Here is a 15,450-nt window from a genome sequence, read left to right as displayed (position 1 = left end):
CCAGAGTGTGTGTGTGTGTGTTTGTTGAACATCTGTAGGAGTCATTATTACACAAGCGGAATCTACAGATGGAAAAAGTGATGCAGGATTATTCAGCTAGGGACATAGAACACAGTACCAGGGCACTGTGAGATCCCACTGGAAAGAGAGAGAGTGGGAGGGAAGGCAGAGAGAGGGAATGGAGTGAGAGAGAGATGGAAGGAAGAGAGAGAGAGAGAGAGAGAGAGAGAGAGAGAGAGAGAGAGAGAGAGAGAGAGAGAGAGAGAGAGAGAGAGAGAAAGAAAGAAAGAAAGAGAGGGAGAGAGAGAGAGAGAGAGAGAGAGAGAGAGAGAGAGAGTGAAAGACAGAATGGTGGGAATCCCAAAGGAGAAAGGTAGAATACTTTAGGGCCCAAGGATAGAGAGAGATAGAGAGAAGGAGAGTAAGGCAGAGAGAGGGGGTCCTGTGGGTGGGAGATGAGGCTGCTGGAGATGTTGTTCTAGCCTTAGGATCTACCTCACTTTATGAAGCGGAGACATCCAAACAGGTCTCACATACACCACGCATGTGATTGCAACGGGTGATTTATAGGAAAGTCCCTGTTTTTACTCTTCTTCAAGTACTGGACAAAATATGTAGCAATGAGCCTGTATATGTGTCTGTGAGTGTGTGTGTGAGAGAGAGAGAGAGAGAGAGAGAGAGAGAGAGAGAGAGAGAGAGAGAGAGAGAGAGAGAGAGAAAAAAGTGTATGCACACTGAGGGGAGGGGTGTGTGTGTGTAAATGATGTGTCTGGGAAATCTGCATCCAGACATGAACACACAGACACACACACACTGCTCTTTCGCTCCAGCTGGGGTTCTCTCTGGGAGATATGCAGGTCTGCTCATCGCCAGACAGACGGGTAATATATGGGTCCCATTCCGGTCCGACACACTCAAACACACACACACACACACACACACAAATAGGCTTCAGTCAAACCAGAGCTGTAGCTCGTGCAGGTCGGTTGGATTTCTGTCTGTTGTCCGTGTCCTTTTTGTGTTTGACTGACAGCCTGAGGTCTTGATGATCCTTTATCCAGGTGAGTTGTGACAACTGTTACATGACTGCTGCTGGAAAGCAGCCCCCTAGCAAAGGCTAGCAGCTTCAACCTTCACTAACACACTGACCGATCTGACTGACGACCAACTCTTTGACTGCCTAATGACTGACTGACTAAATGATTTTCTGACTGTTTGATTTGCTGACTTGACTGCTTGATGGTTACTAAGTAACCGTAAGTGGCTGACTGCCTGGAATACTGACTAAATGACTGACTGGTTAAGTGACTGACTCACTGCCTTAGACACTTGGAAGAAGGAAGATTTAATGGTCAACATAAGTGCCACTGTGTCATTATTTTTAATAGCATGAGTGCTTGGCATATTAATATCAATGTTCATGTGTTCATTTATTTGTGTGTTTGTGTCTGTGTGAGTGTGTCAATGTATCATTGTTGCGTGTATGTGTGTGTGTATGCGCGTGTATGGGTGTGTGTTTGTATGTGTGTGTATGTGCGTGTATGGGTGAGTGTGTGTTTGTATGTGTGTGTATGTGTTTCTGTAGGCATGAGTCTGCTGGGCAGTTTTTCCTGGCTCCTGATATTTTTGAGTGCAGACGCTCTTACCTCAGGTAACAAGTATTCACACACACACGCACACACACACATGCACAAGCAGACCTCACACTCACAAGCTCCTCTTCTCTGTACTGCAGGGGGAGCGACTGCTGGGGTAGGGGGCGTGGCCTCGGGGATGTGTCATCATTCGTGCGAGGACTTGATGACAGTGCTCACTGAGTTGCATGGGCTCCGAGCCCTTACCAGCAGCCTGCTTAAGGACCTGGAGAGAGCAGTAGGACACACACATCATACTACTAGTTTACAACCGGCTCAGGCTAAACGGTCATGTAAAAACTGGGGGGGGGGGCTTTGTGTTTGTGTGTGCGCATGCATGTGTATGTGTGTATGTCTGTGTGCATGTATGGGTGTGCCTGTGTGCATGTGTGTGCGTGTATAGACGGAGGAGAACGAGGAGATCCGCATCTCCCTGCAGGAGCTGGGGAACAGCAGCAGCCCGGGCAGCAGGGAGGAGGAGGGGTCTGAGTGTGTGCAAGACGGCCGCGTGTATCCGGAGGACGATGACTGGGAGCTGGACAGCTGCACGACCTGTAGCTGTCAGGTCAGTCTCTCACACACAGCACTACTGTAGCAGTCAGGTCAGTCTCTCACACACAGCACTACTGTAGCTGTCAGGTCAGTCTCTCACACACAGCACTACTGTAGCAGTCAGGTCAGTCTCTCACACACAGCACTACTGTAGCAGTCAGGTCAGTCTCTCACACACAGCACTACTGTAGCTGTCAGGTCAGTCTCTCACACACAGCACTATTGTAGCTGTCAGGTCAGTCTCTCACACACAGCACTACTGTAGCTGTCAGGTCAGTCTCTCACACACAGCACTACTGTAGCAGTCAGGTCAGTCTCTCACACACAGCACTACTGTAGCTGTCAGGTCAGTCTCTCACACACAGCACTATTGTAGCTGTCAGGTCAGTCTCTCACACACAGCACTACTGTAGCTGTCAGGTCAGTCTCTCACACACAGCACTACTGTAGCTGTCAGGTCAGTCTCTCACACACAGCACTACTGTAGCTGTCACGTCAGTCTCTCACACAGCACTACTGTAGCAGTCAGGTCAGTCTCTCACACACAGCACTACTGTAGCTGTCAGGTCAGTCTCTCACACACAACACTACTGTAGCAGTCAGGTCAGTCTCTCACACACAGCACTACTGTAGCTGTCAGGTCAGTCACTCACACACAGCTCTATTGTAGCTGTCAGGTCAGTCTCTCACACACAGCACTACTGTAGCAGTCAGGTCAGTCTCTCACACACAGCACTACTGTACTTCTCATCATCCCGGCCAAACCCTCCATCTCCCATGACTTCTCAATCACCCTGGGATCTGCGACGGTGACCCCCTCATCCTCTGCCAGGAACCTTGGGGTTACCATGGATGACGAGCTCTCCCTCACGGCCCACATTGCTGCGGTCTCCCGGTCGTGTAGATTCACCCTCTACAACATCCGGAAGATCAGGAGATACCTGTCTGAGCACTCCACCCAGCTGCTTGTCCAAGCACTTGTCCTCTCCAAGTTGGACTACTGCAACTCGCTGCTCGCCGGTCTCCCATCATGCGCAACCCGCCCTCTTCAGAGAATTCAGAATGCAGCGGCCCGTCTGGTCTACAATCTACCCAGACGCTCCCACGTTACCCCGCTCCTCATCTCCCTCCACTGGCTACCCATAACGGCCCGCATCAGATTCAAGACCCTGGTACTGACCTTCCGAGCAGTGAACGGGACTGCGCCCGACTACATCAAGTCTCTCCTGCAGCCTTACACCCCCACCCGCCACCTACGGTCTTCTTCAGACAACCGCCTGGTGGTCCCACCTCTCAAGACCGCCCGGTCCCAGCACAAGCTCTTCTCCTGCCTGGCACCCCAGTGGTGGAATCAACTCCCCACCTCCATCAGAGACACGGACTGTCTCTCCACCTTCAAGAGAAGGCTCAAGACGCACTTGTTCCGGGAGTACAATGGTACTTAGGAATGGTTTGCTGAATCCAACGCTAGTTCCCTCAAGGTTCACAATGACTCTTGCCTAGACTGTTGCTCTTGTTGGTTAGTGGTAGCTGATTTAAACTGTTGTATTCTTCTTTTTTAGTTAATCCTATTTTTATTGCTTTCCTACAGGTACACCTGCACTTAGAGATTAATGTTGTGTAATTTTAACTTGTTTAACTACATGCTCTTATGGTTTCTTCCCTTTAGCACTATTTTTTGGTTGTTCACAATATGTACTTCTTGTTTTTTGACTACCCGCAATGCTGTGGGGCTATCTTGTTGTTATTATCAGTGACCTATGCACTTTGTGAAGCTCTCTCTTGGAAGTCGCTTTGGATAAAAGCGTCTGCTAAATGAATAAATGTAAATGTAAATGTAAATGTACTGTAGCTGTCAGGTCAGTCTCTCACACAGCACTACTGTAGCAGTCAGGTCAGTCTCTCACACACAGCACTACTGTAGCAGTCAGGTCAGTCTCTCACACAGCACTACTGTAGCAGTCAGGTCAGTCTCTCACACACAGCACAACTGTAGCAGTCAGGTCAGTCTCTCACACACAGCACTACTGTAGCTGTCAGGTCAGTCTCTCTCACACACAGCACTACTGTAGCTGTCAGGTCAGTCTCTCACACACAGCACTACTGTAGCTGTCAGGTCAGTCTCTTACATACAGCACTATTGTTGCTGGCAGTCTCACACACTACTATATTTATATAGTCGAGTCAGGGGGGAATCAGGTGGCTGAGCCGTTAGGGAATCGAGTTAGTAATCAGAAGGTTGCCGGTTCGATTTTGGCTGTGCAAAATGATGTGCCCTTGGGCAAGGCACTTTACCCTACTTCCCTCGGGGGGAATGTCCCTGTACGGTAAGTCGCTCTGGATAAGAGCGTCTGCTAAATGACTAAATGTAAATGTAATATTTCTTCAGCCACAGGATGTGCTTCATGAGGCTAGTCCAGAGTCATAATGCTTAATGTCTAAGGAAGCCTCCTAGACATCCTTCTACGTGTGTGTGTGTGTGTGTGTGTGTGTGTGTGTGTATGTGTGCGTGTAGGAAGGGGAGGTGGTGTGCAGACAGGTGTCCTGCCCTGCCGTGTCATGTTCAAGCCTCTCCTTTACTGAGGGCGAGTGCTGCCCCCAGTGTTCAGGTGAGTGTATTGCACTAACCTCCCCACCCAATGCTTCCATCTCATGAATCATTAGCATCATCGGTCTCATCTGCGGATTAGCATGGTCTAATGAAAAATCCTGTTTATGCCTTGCTGGAACTGTGGTTCCAGAACTGAAAAGGGTTCTGTGTTGAAATCTACTTCTGAATTAGGGGCCATTTTTTATTGTTACAAACATACTAAAGCACTTTTTGTGTGTGGGTCTATATGTGTTTGTTTGTGTGTGTGTCTGTGTGTGTGCAGCACAAGGCAGTGAGGACGGCTGGTCCCCGTGGTCAGAGTGGACACAATGTTCTGTCACTTGTGGGCGTGGAGCGCAACAAAGGGGACGTTCCTGCGATGATGTCATCACGTCCTGCTCCGGGCCCTCCCTTCAGACACGCAGCTGCTCCCTGGTAAAGTGTGACCGCAAAGGTAGGACACACACAACACGCACACATCACACACGCCAGTCTGTCGGAACAGAGACATGAACTCATGACCAGTATTACAGTGTCAGTGTGTGTGACGTGTGTGACGTGTAGCGCGTGTGGACGGAGGCTGGGGACGGTGGTCTCCGTGGTCAGCGTGTTCCCTGACATGTGGCGAGGGGAACGTCACGCGTGTGCGCCTCTGCAACGACCCTCCTCCTCAGCGAGGGGGCCAAGACTGCGTCGGTGAAACCAAAGAGATGCAGCCGTGCGACGGCATACCTTGCCCCAGTCAGTACACACACCGACACAAGCTGGTAGCCACGCACGCATACACGCACAATGTGTCCCCCAGTCAGTACACACACCGACACAAGCTGGTAGCCACGCACGCATACACGCACAATGTGTCCCACCGACAGTACACACGCACATGGACAGTTGCAGTTGCCGTGGAACTGAAGAACATGATGCGTGTGTCTTTTTGTGGGTGTTTTCACGACTGTGTGTAGTTGCCGGAGGCTGGGTTTCCTGGTCGTCGTGGACAGAATGCTCGGTGTCGTGTGGGGGCGGACTGTCAAGCCGCCAGCGAGAGTGTTCGAACCCCAGCCCTCAGCACGGGGGCAGGAAGTGTGTCGGAGACTCGGTGGACTACGCAGCCTGCAACAGAGACGCCTGTCCCATCGGTGACCTTTGACTTCTGCACCTCTCGCCCCCTCTGACCCCTGGAACGTCAGACACCGCGTCCTCATCCTATCTGTGTGTGTGTGTGTCTTCCAGACAGCTGTCTCTCCAGGCCGTGCTTCCCAGGGGTGGACTGTGCCACCCACAGCGATGGATCGTGGGAGTGTGGAGCTTGTCCACTGGGTTACCACGGAAACGGCTCGTTCTGCAAGGACGTCAACGAGGTGACCGGCCACGTCACGCGACGCACACGGGGATGAGCTTGGTACGGGCGCGCCAGCCAGAGTAGACCGCGTCCAACCATGTGTGCCTGTGTCCGCCTCTCGTTACAGTGTGACGTCGAGGGGGTGTGTGTGACGGAGTGTGTGAACACTGAGCCGGGGTTCCACTGTCAACCCTGTCCGCCTCGCTACCGAGGATCACAGCCATACGGCCTCGGACTGCACGCTGCCAAGACCTCCAAACAGGTAGACGTGTGTGTGAGTGTGTGTGTGTGTTGGCCACTATGTAACCATGAATGCAAGTTTGGCAGTGACATCATACGCAGAGTCATTAAAAGCCCTATACTTGGTGTGGGTATGTAGGTGTGTGAGCCCTACAACCCTTGCAAAGACAATACACACAAGTGCCACAAGCATGCCAGGTGTGTGTACCTGGGGCTGTCCTCACAGCCCATGTACCGCTGTGTGTGCGCTGTGGGTTTCGCCGGAGACGGCTTCCTATGTGGCGAAGATTCCGACCTGGACGGATGGCCCAATCACAGCTTGACATGTCATCTGAATGCTACTTACCACTGCCAGGAGGTAACACACACACACACGTGTGTTCACACACACACACATAATATCTAAAATATCTTAGCTGTATCCCGGTTGGGTGGAGGATCCTTAAGATGGAATCTGATTGGCTGTAGGATAACTGTCCCATCATGCCAAACTCGGGGCAGGAAGACCGTGATCAGGACGGCTACGGGGATGCCTGTGACCCTGATGATGACAATGATGACATCATTGATGAGAGGGTAAGCCTGTTTGTGTGTACCACCTGTTGTACCAGGAGACTCAAGAGTATCAAGAGCCTGCATCCCCAAAATTGTTTGATGTTGCACTTTTGACATGACACTGACTTGACTGCACTGTGCTATGGACTACTGTACTATACATGCAGTTCATACATTAGGTTCACCGAGCCTGGTAGCTGAGATGTGGTTACTTTGCACTGTGTCTAGTAAATACATAGTGCCTGACCACTGAAACACTGTTAAAACTTCTGTTCCTTGTTGTTCTGATCACTTTCACTGCTAAATGACAAAAAATGAAAATGTCACCTCGGTATTGGGATTCTGACTGTAAAAAAAGAGATGATTGATTGAATAGGTACCGTAGGCCTAATGTTTACCTTGCGTATGTGCATACATTCTCTCCAGGACAACTGTCCACGGGTGTACAACCCTCGGCAGTTTGACTCAGACCGGGATGGGGTGGGGGACCGCTGTGATAACTGCCCCTTCGAACCCAACCCCCTGCAGACAGACACGGACGCCAACGGAGAGGGGGACGCCTGCAGCATTGACATGGATGGAGACGGTATTTGGCTAGATGCTAACCTGAGCTGGTCACGGCTAAAGCTAACACTAACTCTGCAGCATTGACATGGATGGAAATGGTAGTTGGCTAGATGCTAACCTGAGCTGGTCACGGCTAAAGCTAACACTAACTCTGCAGTATTGACATGGATGGAGACGGTACTTAGCTAGATGCTAACCTGAGCTGGTCACGGTTAAAGCTAACATTAACTCTGCAGCATTGACATGGATGGAAATGGTAGTTGGCTAGAGGCTAACCAAGGCAAGCTATGGCTAACCCTAAATCTGGTAATGGATGGAGAAGGTTGCAAAATGCTCATCACAGTTGGTGAGCTGGTAACTGGGGGCCCAGGAGAAAAGGAAATGTGTATATTTCTATAGGAGGAGGAGGTATTGGGGGATCATAAAGAATCCTGCTCTGGTCTTGATAGAACCCTCAATTTGTTCTTTCTCACCTGACAGGGTTTTTTATGATGAACCTTATGGACATAAAAAGTGTTGTGGGGGTTGTTCAGAGGGCATCTATATTGTTACTGTCACCTTTTTAAGCACAGTACAAGTACTAATATGTACTACTGGATGTGTGTGTGTGTGTGTGCATGTGTGCGTGTCCAGAGATGCTGAATGGGCACGACAACTGTCCTCTGGTGTACAACACAGACCAGAAGGACACTGATCTGGACGGAGTGGGAGACCAGTGTGATAACTGTCCCCTCCTCCACAACCCCTCACAGGTAAACATATACACACACATTGGCTACTGACCTGCAGCAGGTGGGCTTGTTAAGACTGAAAGATAACTACTTCTGTTCTGTTTTTGTGTGCAGACTGACTCTGACAGCGACCTAGTCGGGGACAAGTGTGATTACAACGATGACATTGACGAGGACGGCCATCAGAATTCTCTAGACAACTGCCCATACATCGCCAATAGCAACCAGGTCGACCATGACAAAGACGGCAAGGGCGATGCCTGTGACCATGACGATGACAATGACGGTATCCCTGACGACCGTGACAACTGCAGACTGGTGCCGAACCCAGACCAGCTAGACGTGGATGGTCAGTAAACTAGAACACATTCAGGGTCACACTGTTTATTTATACTCTCCCTAACACTCCCCCCTCCCTCTCCCTCTCCCTTCCTACTTCTGAGCATTCTGTTATTTTATGCCCTCACTGTGTCTGAATTTCCCCTCCTTCCCTTTTCCCCCCGTTCTTCCCCTTCTTATAATCCTTTCCTCTCTGATTTCATTCTTTTTTTCTGTCTGTGCCCACCCTCACACTTCATTCACACTCTACCGTACCTCGTTCTCGCTCCACCTCTCCTACTTTTTCTCACTTCCTCCACTTGTCTCTTTCCATCCCTCCACGCCTCTCTCTGTCTCTCAGGGGATTGTCGCGGAGATGCCTGCCAGGATGACTTTGACAACGACAGCATCCCAGACGCTCTGGACCCGTGTCCTGAAAACAGTGACATTGGAGCCACCGATTTCAGGAAGTTCCAGTCTGTGTTGTTGGACCCCCGGGGCACGGCCCAGTCAGACCCGCTCTGGGTGATCCGTAGTGAGGGGACAGAACTGCTGCAGACTGCCAACTCAGACCCTGGCATTGCCCTCAGTGAGAGCCCCAGCACACTGCCTAATACCAATAATAAGACTTTTGTCTTAGAGCTGTGATGGTAGAATCAATGTCTGAGCTATTATAGAAAATTCAAACCTGGGGCACTGTAATCGCATACAATGTAATATGTGTTGTATCTGTGTCTATGTGTGTCTCTCTCCATGTCTTTGCCTGCGTTTGTCCATGCGTGTGTGTGTAGGCTTTGATAAGTTCAACGCGGTAGACTTCAGTGCAACGTTCTACGTGAACACAGATAGAGATGATGATTACGCAGGGTTGGTGTTTGCCTACCAGTCCAGCAGACGCTTCTACGTGGTGATGTGGAAACAGGTGAGTCCGACGTGAAACACGCACACACACACACACACACTCACTCTCACCTAACCCGTCTGTGTGCGCCACTTCCGGTAGCTGTCTCAGGCCTACTGGGAGAAGAAGCCTTCTCGTGCCTTCGGCTCCGCTGGCGTCTCCATCAAGGTGGTCAACTCCACCTCCGGCCCAGGCAGGGGCCTTCGCAACGCCCTGTGGCATACTGGCAACACCCGGCATCAGGTGATGTCCCCACTTCTTCCTGTTTACTCTATGGTCCTTGGGCGACATGAATAGTCCATGTAAAGTGTGCATCTATTCCACACTTCTCTGCATAACCCAGATGGGAGACACCATGTTCGTCCACAGCTTGAGTTCTGATGGGGTCAGTCTGACCGTGTGTGTGTGGTTGTCAGGTCCGTACACTGTGGCATGACCCCAACAACATTGGCTGGAGGGACTACACAGCTTACCGCCTGCACCTCATCCACCGGCCGAAGACTGGTTTCATCCGGTAGGTATACCACTCCGGCCGTGGCTGGATCGAGTTTGGGGTCGAGTCGTTTTGATTTAGTGTCTTGATGTTGTGGTCGAGGTTTCCGTGGCTTATGTTTCCAAATGGTCATGTGCAGTTGTGAGTTGTGTGGGTTTCTCTCGGGGCATGTGGTATATAGTGTTGTGGTTGACTTGTGGTTGTGTTCCCAGGGTGGTGGTGTATGATGGCAGGGACATCATGGTGGACTCGGGCCCAGTGTATGACCTCACGCTGGCTGGAGGCCGACTGGGGCTGTTTGTATTCTCTCAAGAACACGCCCTCTTCTCAGACCTCAGATATGAGTGTCGAGGTGAGGTCACGCACACACACACACACACACACAGAAAGGAATCACACACCAACGCTCATAACCTTGTTACTTTCTTTTCAGATAACTGAGCTCTTTAGTGGAAGCCCTATCTGATGACAGCAAAAGGAACACCTACTTGTGGTTGTTACTAAACATATACATTCTTCAGTTAAGGTGGCTTGCAATGTTTCATACATCATTTCTTGGAAGAGCCAGATCTGTGTGATTATTACAGTTTTTTCAAATGCTTACACACAAATTCCTTACTTTTCACACAATTTCTGAAACCTGACACTCAAACACCAGAACCACACCACAAATCTGCAAAACCAAACGCACATTTAGGGGCTTTGACTCCGTTTTCAATTTCATAAAACACTTTTTGCAAAACACAACACACAATTCTCCACGTAACACACAAAATTCTAACAGGGAGCATCTTGATTTTCTTTTTCAAACACAACCAATCAAAATGACACACTATTTCATCAGTGCCTTACACCAAGTCCTCACATGTGTTAACACACATTGCTTTACTCGACACCAACCTATCATGGCTTTAGAATAGGCCTATAAATAGCCTAATTGTAGTTGATTTACAGTGGTGGGTATAATTTGAACCTTTACTGTAGAAAAGATAACAGGTATGTAACAATATACTGTAATATACACATGTTCTAATGTACACATAATAGCTGTTTCAACACACGGTATACTATACACAAACATATATTTTAGCACCCATGCATCCATTGACTGCAGTGCACTGCATGATTGGTCACAGTCTGGCGGATCACTGTATCATACCGTCCAACAGTACAGTGACTGTAAGAAGACATTCTGACAATATTGTAGGAAATCGTACTTTTACTGTATGCTACAGTTCATGGCACACACAGACACACCATTCCGTAATCACCTTTTTCAAAATTACCTGTAGGTTTGGTTTCTGTCCTACTACACTCTTTCTTTTGTACTCTGTAATACTGTATTCACAACCACAAATGCTTATAGTAAAAAAATAAGTTTGGTTTCAATCTTGATTTCGTGTCTATGAATTTTTCATCGTCTCTGCCATTTATTTTCAATCTTGTACAGAAATGTACAAAGGAGCTAATGAAAGAAGAGCTTTAGGTTTTGAATAACTGTGTGTATATGATATATCCAAAACTGTAATATTATGGCAAAAGTGTTTGCTACATGAGACAAATGTGTGCTTTTGAGAGGTGTTTGTGAATTTTTTTATGCAGTACTTAATTTTGCAAGAGAAGCGAGGCATTTAGCATTTTGTGTGTGCAGTTGTTGGATTTGTGTGTAAGCATTTGTAAAAAAAACTGTATGCGCGTAAAATTTATCATAAAGCTTTTCAGAATTTTGTTAAACTGTGTATATTTACAAAGCTATGTTTGCTTTGCAGAAGAACAATTTGTAAATACTTATTTATTTCACAATGTATTTTGTAACAGTGTTACAATACTCTACATCTATCTGATCATTGTAGTTCACACAATAAATAAAATGTTTGATGGTGTGTCTGAGGGTTTATGTGTGTGAGAGAGGGTGTACTGCATGGGAGAGCATGTGTGTGTGAGTGAGAGGGTGTATGTGGATCTGAGAAGGTATATGTGTGTATGTTTGTGAGACGTGCGTGTTGCTGCCAGGGCCGGCATTTGCTATAGGCGAACTAGGCAGCAGCCGCCTAGGGCGCCATGAGGAGGGGGGCGCCAAATACCAAAGTGCGTCCATTAATTAACTGTCCCGCACCACCAGCAGAGGGCGCCGAGGATGGGTGGGGGGGGGGGCTGTTGAAACATCTTGCCTACGGCGGCGAAGGTGCTTGCGCCGGCCCTGGTTGCTGCTGTATAGGTGTTTACATAATGGATCTGAAACCGGGTCCGAAAAAATGTATGCTGCAAAAACACTTATTTATAACGGCACTGTGTTTTGTTTGTTGAGGTGAGAATTAATCACACAGAAAAAGATGTCTTTGTGGCGCTCTGCGCCCAGTGTGTTCCAGGCATTACCCGCAGTGGTAGCTCTAAAGACAGGCCTACACACAGCATCAATAAAAGGTCTTTGCCTTCATGCATTTGCACACTGGACACATTTTTTTTCTGTGCATCTCGTGTGGTTTTACAATGAAGTAAAGAAATGCCGACAGACTGGATATGGCTCCAATGGCTCTAACACTGCGGCCCCTAATTCTCAAAACAATTATAACAAAAGTCAATGGAGCAATGATACAGTAAGTATATGAACAAGAGTAGTACATGGCATTACATGTTAAGCTCAATATCTAGGAATCAAGTCCATCTTCCTTATATTAATTAGAATCAGAAAGGGATTTATTCGCCATGAATGTTTGTACAGACAAGGAATTTGCTTTGGCAGGAAGGTGCATATAATAAGAAAGTGCATAAAGGAATCTTAAATTTAAATATGTGGTCTAACTATACTAAGGGTACATAAACTATACTAAGGGTACAAAAACTCTATCCCACTTAATACTAAGTGGGATAGAATTAAAATAAAATATACAATAGAATAAAATATAAAGTGTCGTAATCTACAATATAAATACAAATATTACAGGAGAAACAAATGGTACAGATACAGTTTTGTAATGTAGTGCAAAATGCAAATTGTTTTAAGACATGAAGTCATTAAAGTTAGTCTTGGCCTTGTTGAGGAGGCCAAATTCAAGCCCATATTCTTTCATGTCAGAGTTCATTTGTCTATAGGGTGACCAGAAGCATGACCCTGAAAAGGAGGAAATTATATATTTTAATTTGGTCAACTCAACAGCGGTTGTTTTATCATCCGCTGCTGTGTTTGGAGCAAAAAATGGTGTTAAGAAGAAGAGTGCCCGGCAGAACAAGCATTATCCTTGTGCCTTTGCGTAGCGCAGGCATGCCGCAATAAAGCCCCTTTCCCCCTACTACTCACGTCTATATAAATGTGACAGAGCTTACAGAAGGCACAATATTGATCTTTGCTGCTCTTAATGGCAAAGTGGAGTTCTGAACTCCACGTAGGTTTGAAGGAGGTCTTTCTTTTTGGCATCTGGCATTTATCCTCTGCCAGGAACCTTGGGGTTACCATGGAACCACCTGGTGGTCCCACCGCTCAAGACCGCCCGGTCCCAACACAAGCTCTTCTCCTGCCTGGCCCCCCAGTGGTGGAATCAACTCCCCACCTCCATCAGAGACACAGACTGTCTCTCCACCTTCAAGAGAAGGCTTAAGACGAAGGCTCAAGACGCACTTGTTCCGGGAGTACACGGGACTTAGGAATGGTTTGCGGAACCCAATGCTAGTTTCCTCAAGGATCACCATGACTCTTGCTTAGAGACCTGTTGCTCTTGTTGGTTAGTTGTAACTGATTTGGACTGTTGTATTTGCAGCGAAATTTTAGTTGGTCTATTTTAGTTGGTCTTATTTTTATTTTGACTGTTGCTTGCTTTTTCTACAGGTACACATGCACTTAGAGATTTATGTTGTTTAATTGTAACTTGCTTAGCGACATGCTCTTATTGTTCTTCCCTTTGGCACTTATTTTTTGGTTGTTCACAATGTGTGCTTCTTGTTTTGGCTATCCGTAATGCTTTGGGGCTATCTTGTTGTTATTATCAGTGACCTATGCACTTTGTAAAGCTCTCTCTTGGAAATCGCTTTGGATAAAAGCGTCTGCTAAATGAATAAATGTAAATGTAATAAGTATCCACAGTGGACCTTTTTTTATTCAGTCCACTACGTTTTCAACTGAAACAATCGCAATTCACATAAAATGGACATTCAAATGTAAATAGCCTAATACAGACGTCAAATAATGCAGTTCTAATGATGATGCTATACAAGCTAGTTTTAATTAACTCAACAAGCAATTAATTTCCAGATGTGATAAGTTGCCATTTATTCTCCACTTTTTTTCGGAACTTTTTATAATCTAATGGATTCGTAGGGTAAAGAAGGTTGCAGTTTTAGAAGGCACTCTACTCTCAGAATGCCAAGAGAGAGGGAGAGAGAGCAAGAGATGTGAGAGAGAATTAGAGAGAGAGAGAGTGAGTAAGAGAGGGAGAGAGAATGAGAGATAGAGAGAGAGAGAGACAGAGACAGAGAGAGCGAGAGAAAGATAGTGAGAGAGGGAGAGAGAATGAAAGATAGAGAGAGAGAGAGTAAGAGAGGGAGAGAGAATGAGAGATAGAGAGAGAGAGAGAGTGAGAGAGAGAGAGAGAGAGAGAGAGAGAGAGAGAGAGAGAGAGAGAGAGAGAGAGAGAGAGAGAGAGAAAAGTGAGTCAGTATTTCCTCATGTTCTTTGGGTCCACCCTCTTTGACAGGATGTAGTCATCTGGCAGTCTGATAAACTCCCAGGAATTCTCCATCCTAAGCCACATAGAGAAATTTAGCATTTCATACTTCATGACCAAACTCTGTTCTATTCTCCCCTAAACTTTGCAGTAGTGCCCCAGTCGCGGAGGGTGTTACCTGTCAAGTGAGTCCAGCTCCTCTCACTCTGAGCGCATCATCTGGCCCTCCGCCCGTTTCTGCTCTCTGAGCAGCTTTTTACGGATTGCAGACAACTTACAGAGGATGTCCCTCTCGTACTCTGGTAGGCAGCCTGACACACATACACAAACAATCACATACCAACATACCAACTAATCCACAATGTGTTGGTTCTAGCTATTTGGAACATTTAGTGTTTTTGTGTGTGTGTTAGGCCTACCTGCAGCTCTCAACTCCTTCCTAACAGCTGGGACAGAAGCTGTCTGGGATTGGAGCCCTGAAAGAGAACCCTTCTAAAAGGTGTGTGGGGGGGGAGAGAGACATCAGTTTATACCTGTTTTCAGACAATGCTCTCCATACTACGTTTATGGTTTATACAAGCGGTAACTTACAGACATGGGGGTGGTGGGGCATTTGCTGTCCATGCTGGGGGGACTGGGGGTGGACTGGGGGGCCCTGTGTCTCTTCTGGAGGGTGGGGATGGGGGGCGAGATCTCCCTTCGCATCTGCAGATAGACAGTAAGATGGGGATCATACTGATATTTCTGTTTGTTCAAATCTTTCTAATAAAGTTGTGTGGTCCTCTCACCTCTTGAAAGCGCGTCTGTCTCTCTTTCTCATAGCGCATCCTCCCAGCAGCAATCTCCTTCTCCTCCACCTCTTTCTTCTTCTT

The 15,450-nt window shown here is 47.5% G+C and overlaps 1 protein-coding gene and 1 long non-coding RNA gene across 3 annotated transcripts; one reads left to right on the top strand and one right to left on the bottom strand.

The window, feature by feature from the left end:
* Nucleotides 1-801: 801 nt before the first annotated feature.
* Nucleotides 802-11,803, top strand: LOC124475316 (thrombospondin-2-like). Of its 2 annotated transcripts, none has more exons than XM_047031812.1 (21): nucleotides 802-881; nucleotides 1,586-1,651; nucleotides 1,736-1,872; nucleotides 2,038-2,199; nucleotides 4,702-4,795; nucleotides 5,060-5,230; nucleotides 5,341-5,517; nucleotides 5,739-5,912; nucleotides 6,007-6,134; nucleotides 6,243-6,377; nucleotides 6,495-6,713; nucleotides 6,824-6,931; nucleotides 7,337-7,496; nucleotides 8,111-8,229; nucleotides 8,323-8,557; nucleotides 8,888-9,115; nucleotides 9,318-9,448; nucleotides 9,530-9,670; nucleotides 9,844-9,941; nucleotides 10,133-10,272; nucleotides 10,354-11,803. In XM_047031812.1, exons 2-21 carry the CDS (start codon nucleotides 1,588-1,590, stop codon nucleotides 10,359-10,361), a joined length of 2,829 nt encoding a protein of 942 aa, XP_046887768.1. In that variant the 5' UTR covers nucleotides 802-881; nucleotides 1,586-1,587; the 3' UTR covers nucleotides 10,362-11,803. The 2 variants fall into 2 exon arrangements, with proteins under 2 accessions (XP_046887768.1, XP_046887766.1); XM_047031810.1 differs by lacking the exon at nucleotides 802-881 and adding an exon at nucleotides 914-1,061.
* A 2,958-nt stretch (nucleotides 11,804-14,761) lies between these two features.
* Nucleotides 14,762-15,203, bottom strand: LOC124475332. The gene is made up of 3 exons (XR_006956914.1): nucleotides 15,170-15,203; nucleotides 14,998-15,070; nucleotides 14,762-14,889 (listed from the first exon to the last, which is right to left on the bottom strand). It is a non-coding gene; the product is annotated as an uncharacterized LOC124475332 (long non-coding RNA).
* Nucleotides 15,204-15,450: the final 247 nt, after the last annotated feature.

Source organism: Hypomesus transpacificus, chromosome 13 (assembly GCF_021917145.1).
Source record: "Hypomesus transpacificus isolate Combined female chromosome 13, fHypTra1, whole genome shotgun sequence".
Taxonomy (NCBI): Eukaryota; Metazoa; Chordata; class Actinopteri; order Osmeriformes; family Osmeridae; genus Hypomesus; species Hypomesus transpacificus.
This window is presented reverse-complemented; position numbering and strand designations above follow the sequence as displayed.

What these genes read in the sequence shown, in the direction of transcription:
- LOC124475316 (XM_047031810.1), top strand. An exon ending in GCACGACCTGTAGCTGTCAG is followed by an intron (nt 2,200 to 4,701) that starts GTCAGTCTCTCA and finishes GTGTGCGTGTAG; the next exon opens with GAAGGGGAGGTGGTGTGCAG. An exon ending in AGACCAGCTAGACGTGGATG is followed by an intron (nt 8,558 to 8,887) that starts GTCAGTAAACTA and finishes TCTGTCTCTCAG; the next exon opens with GGGATTGTCGCGGAGATGCC.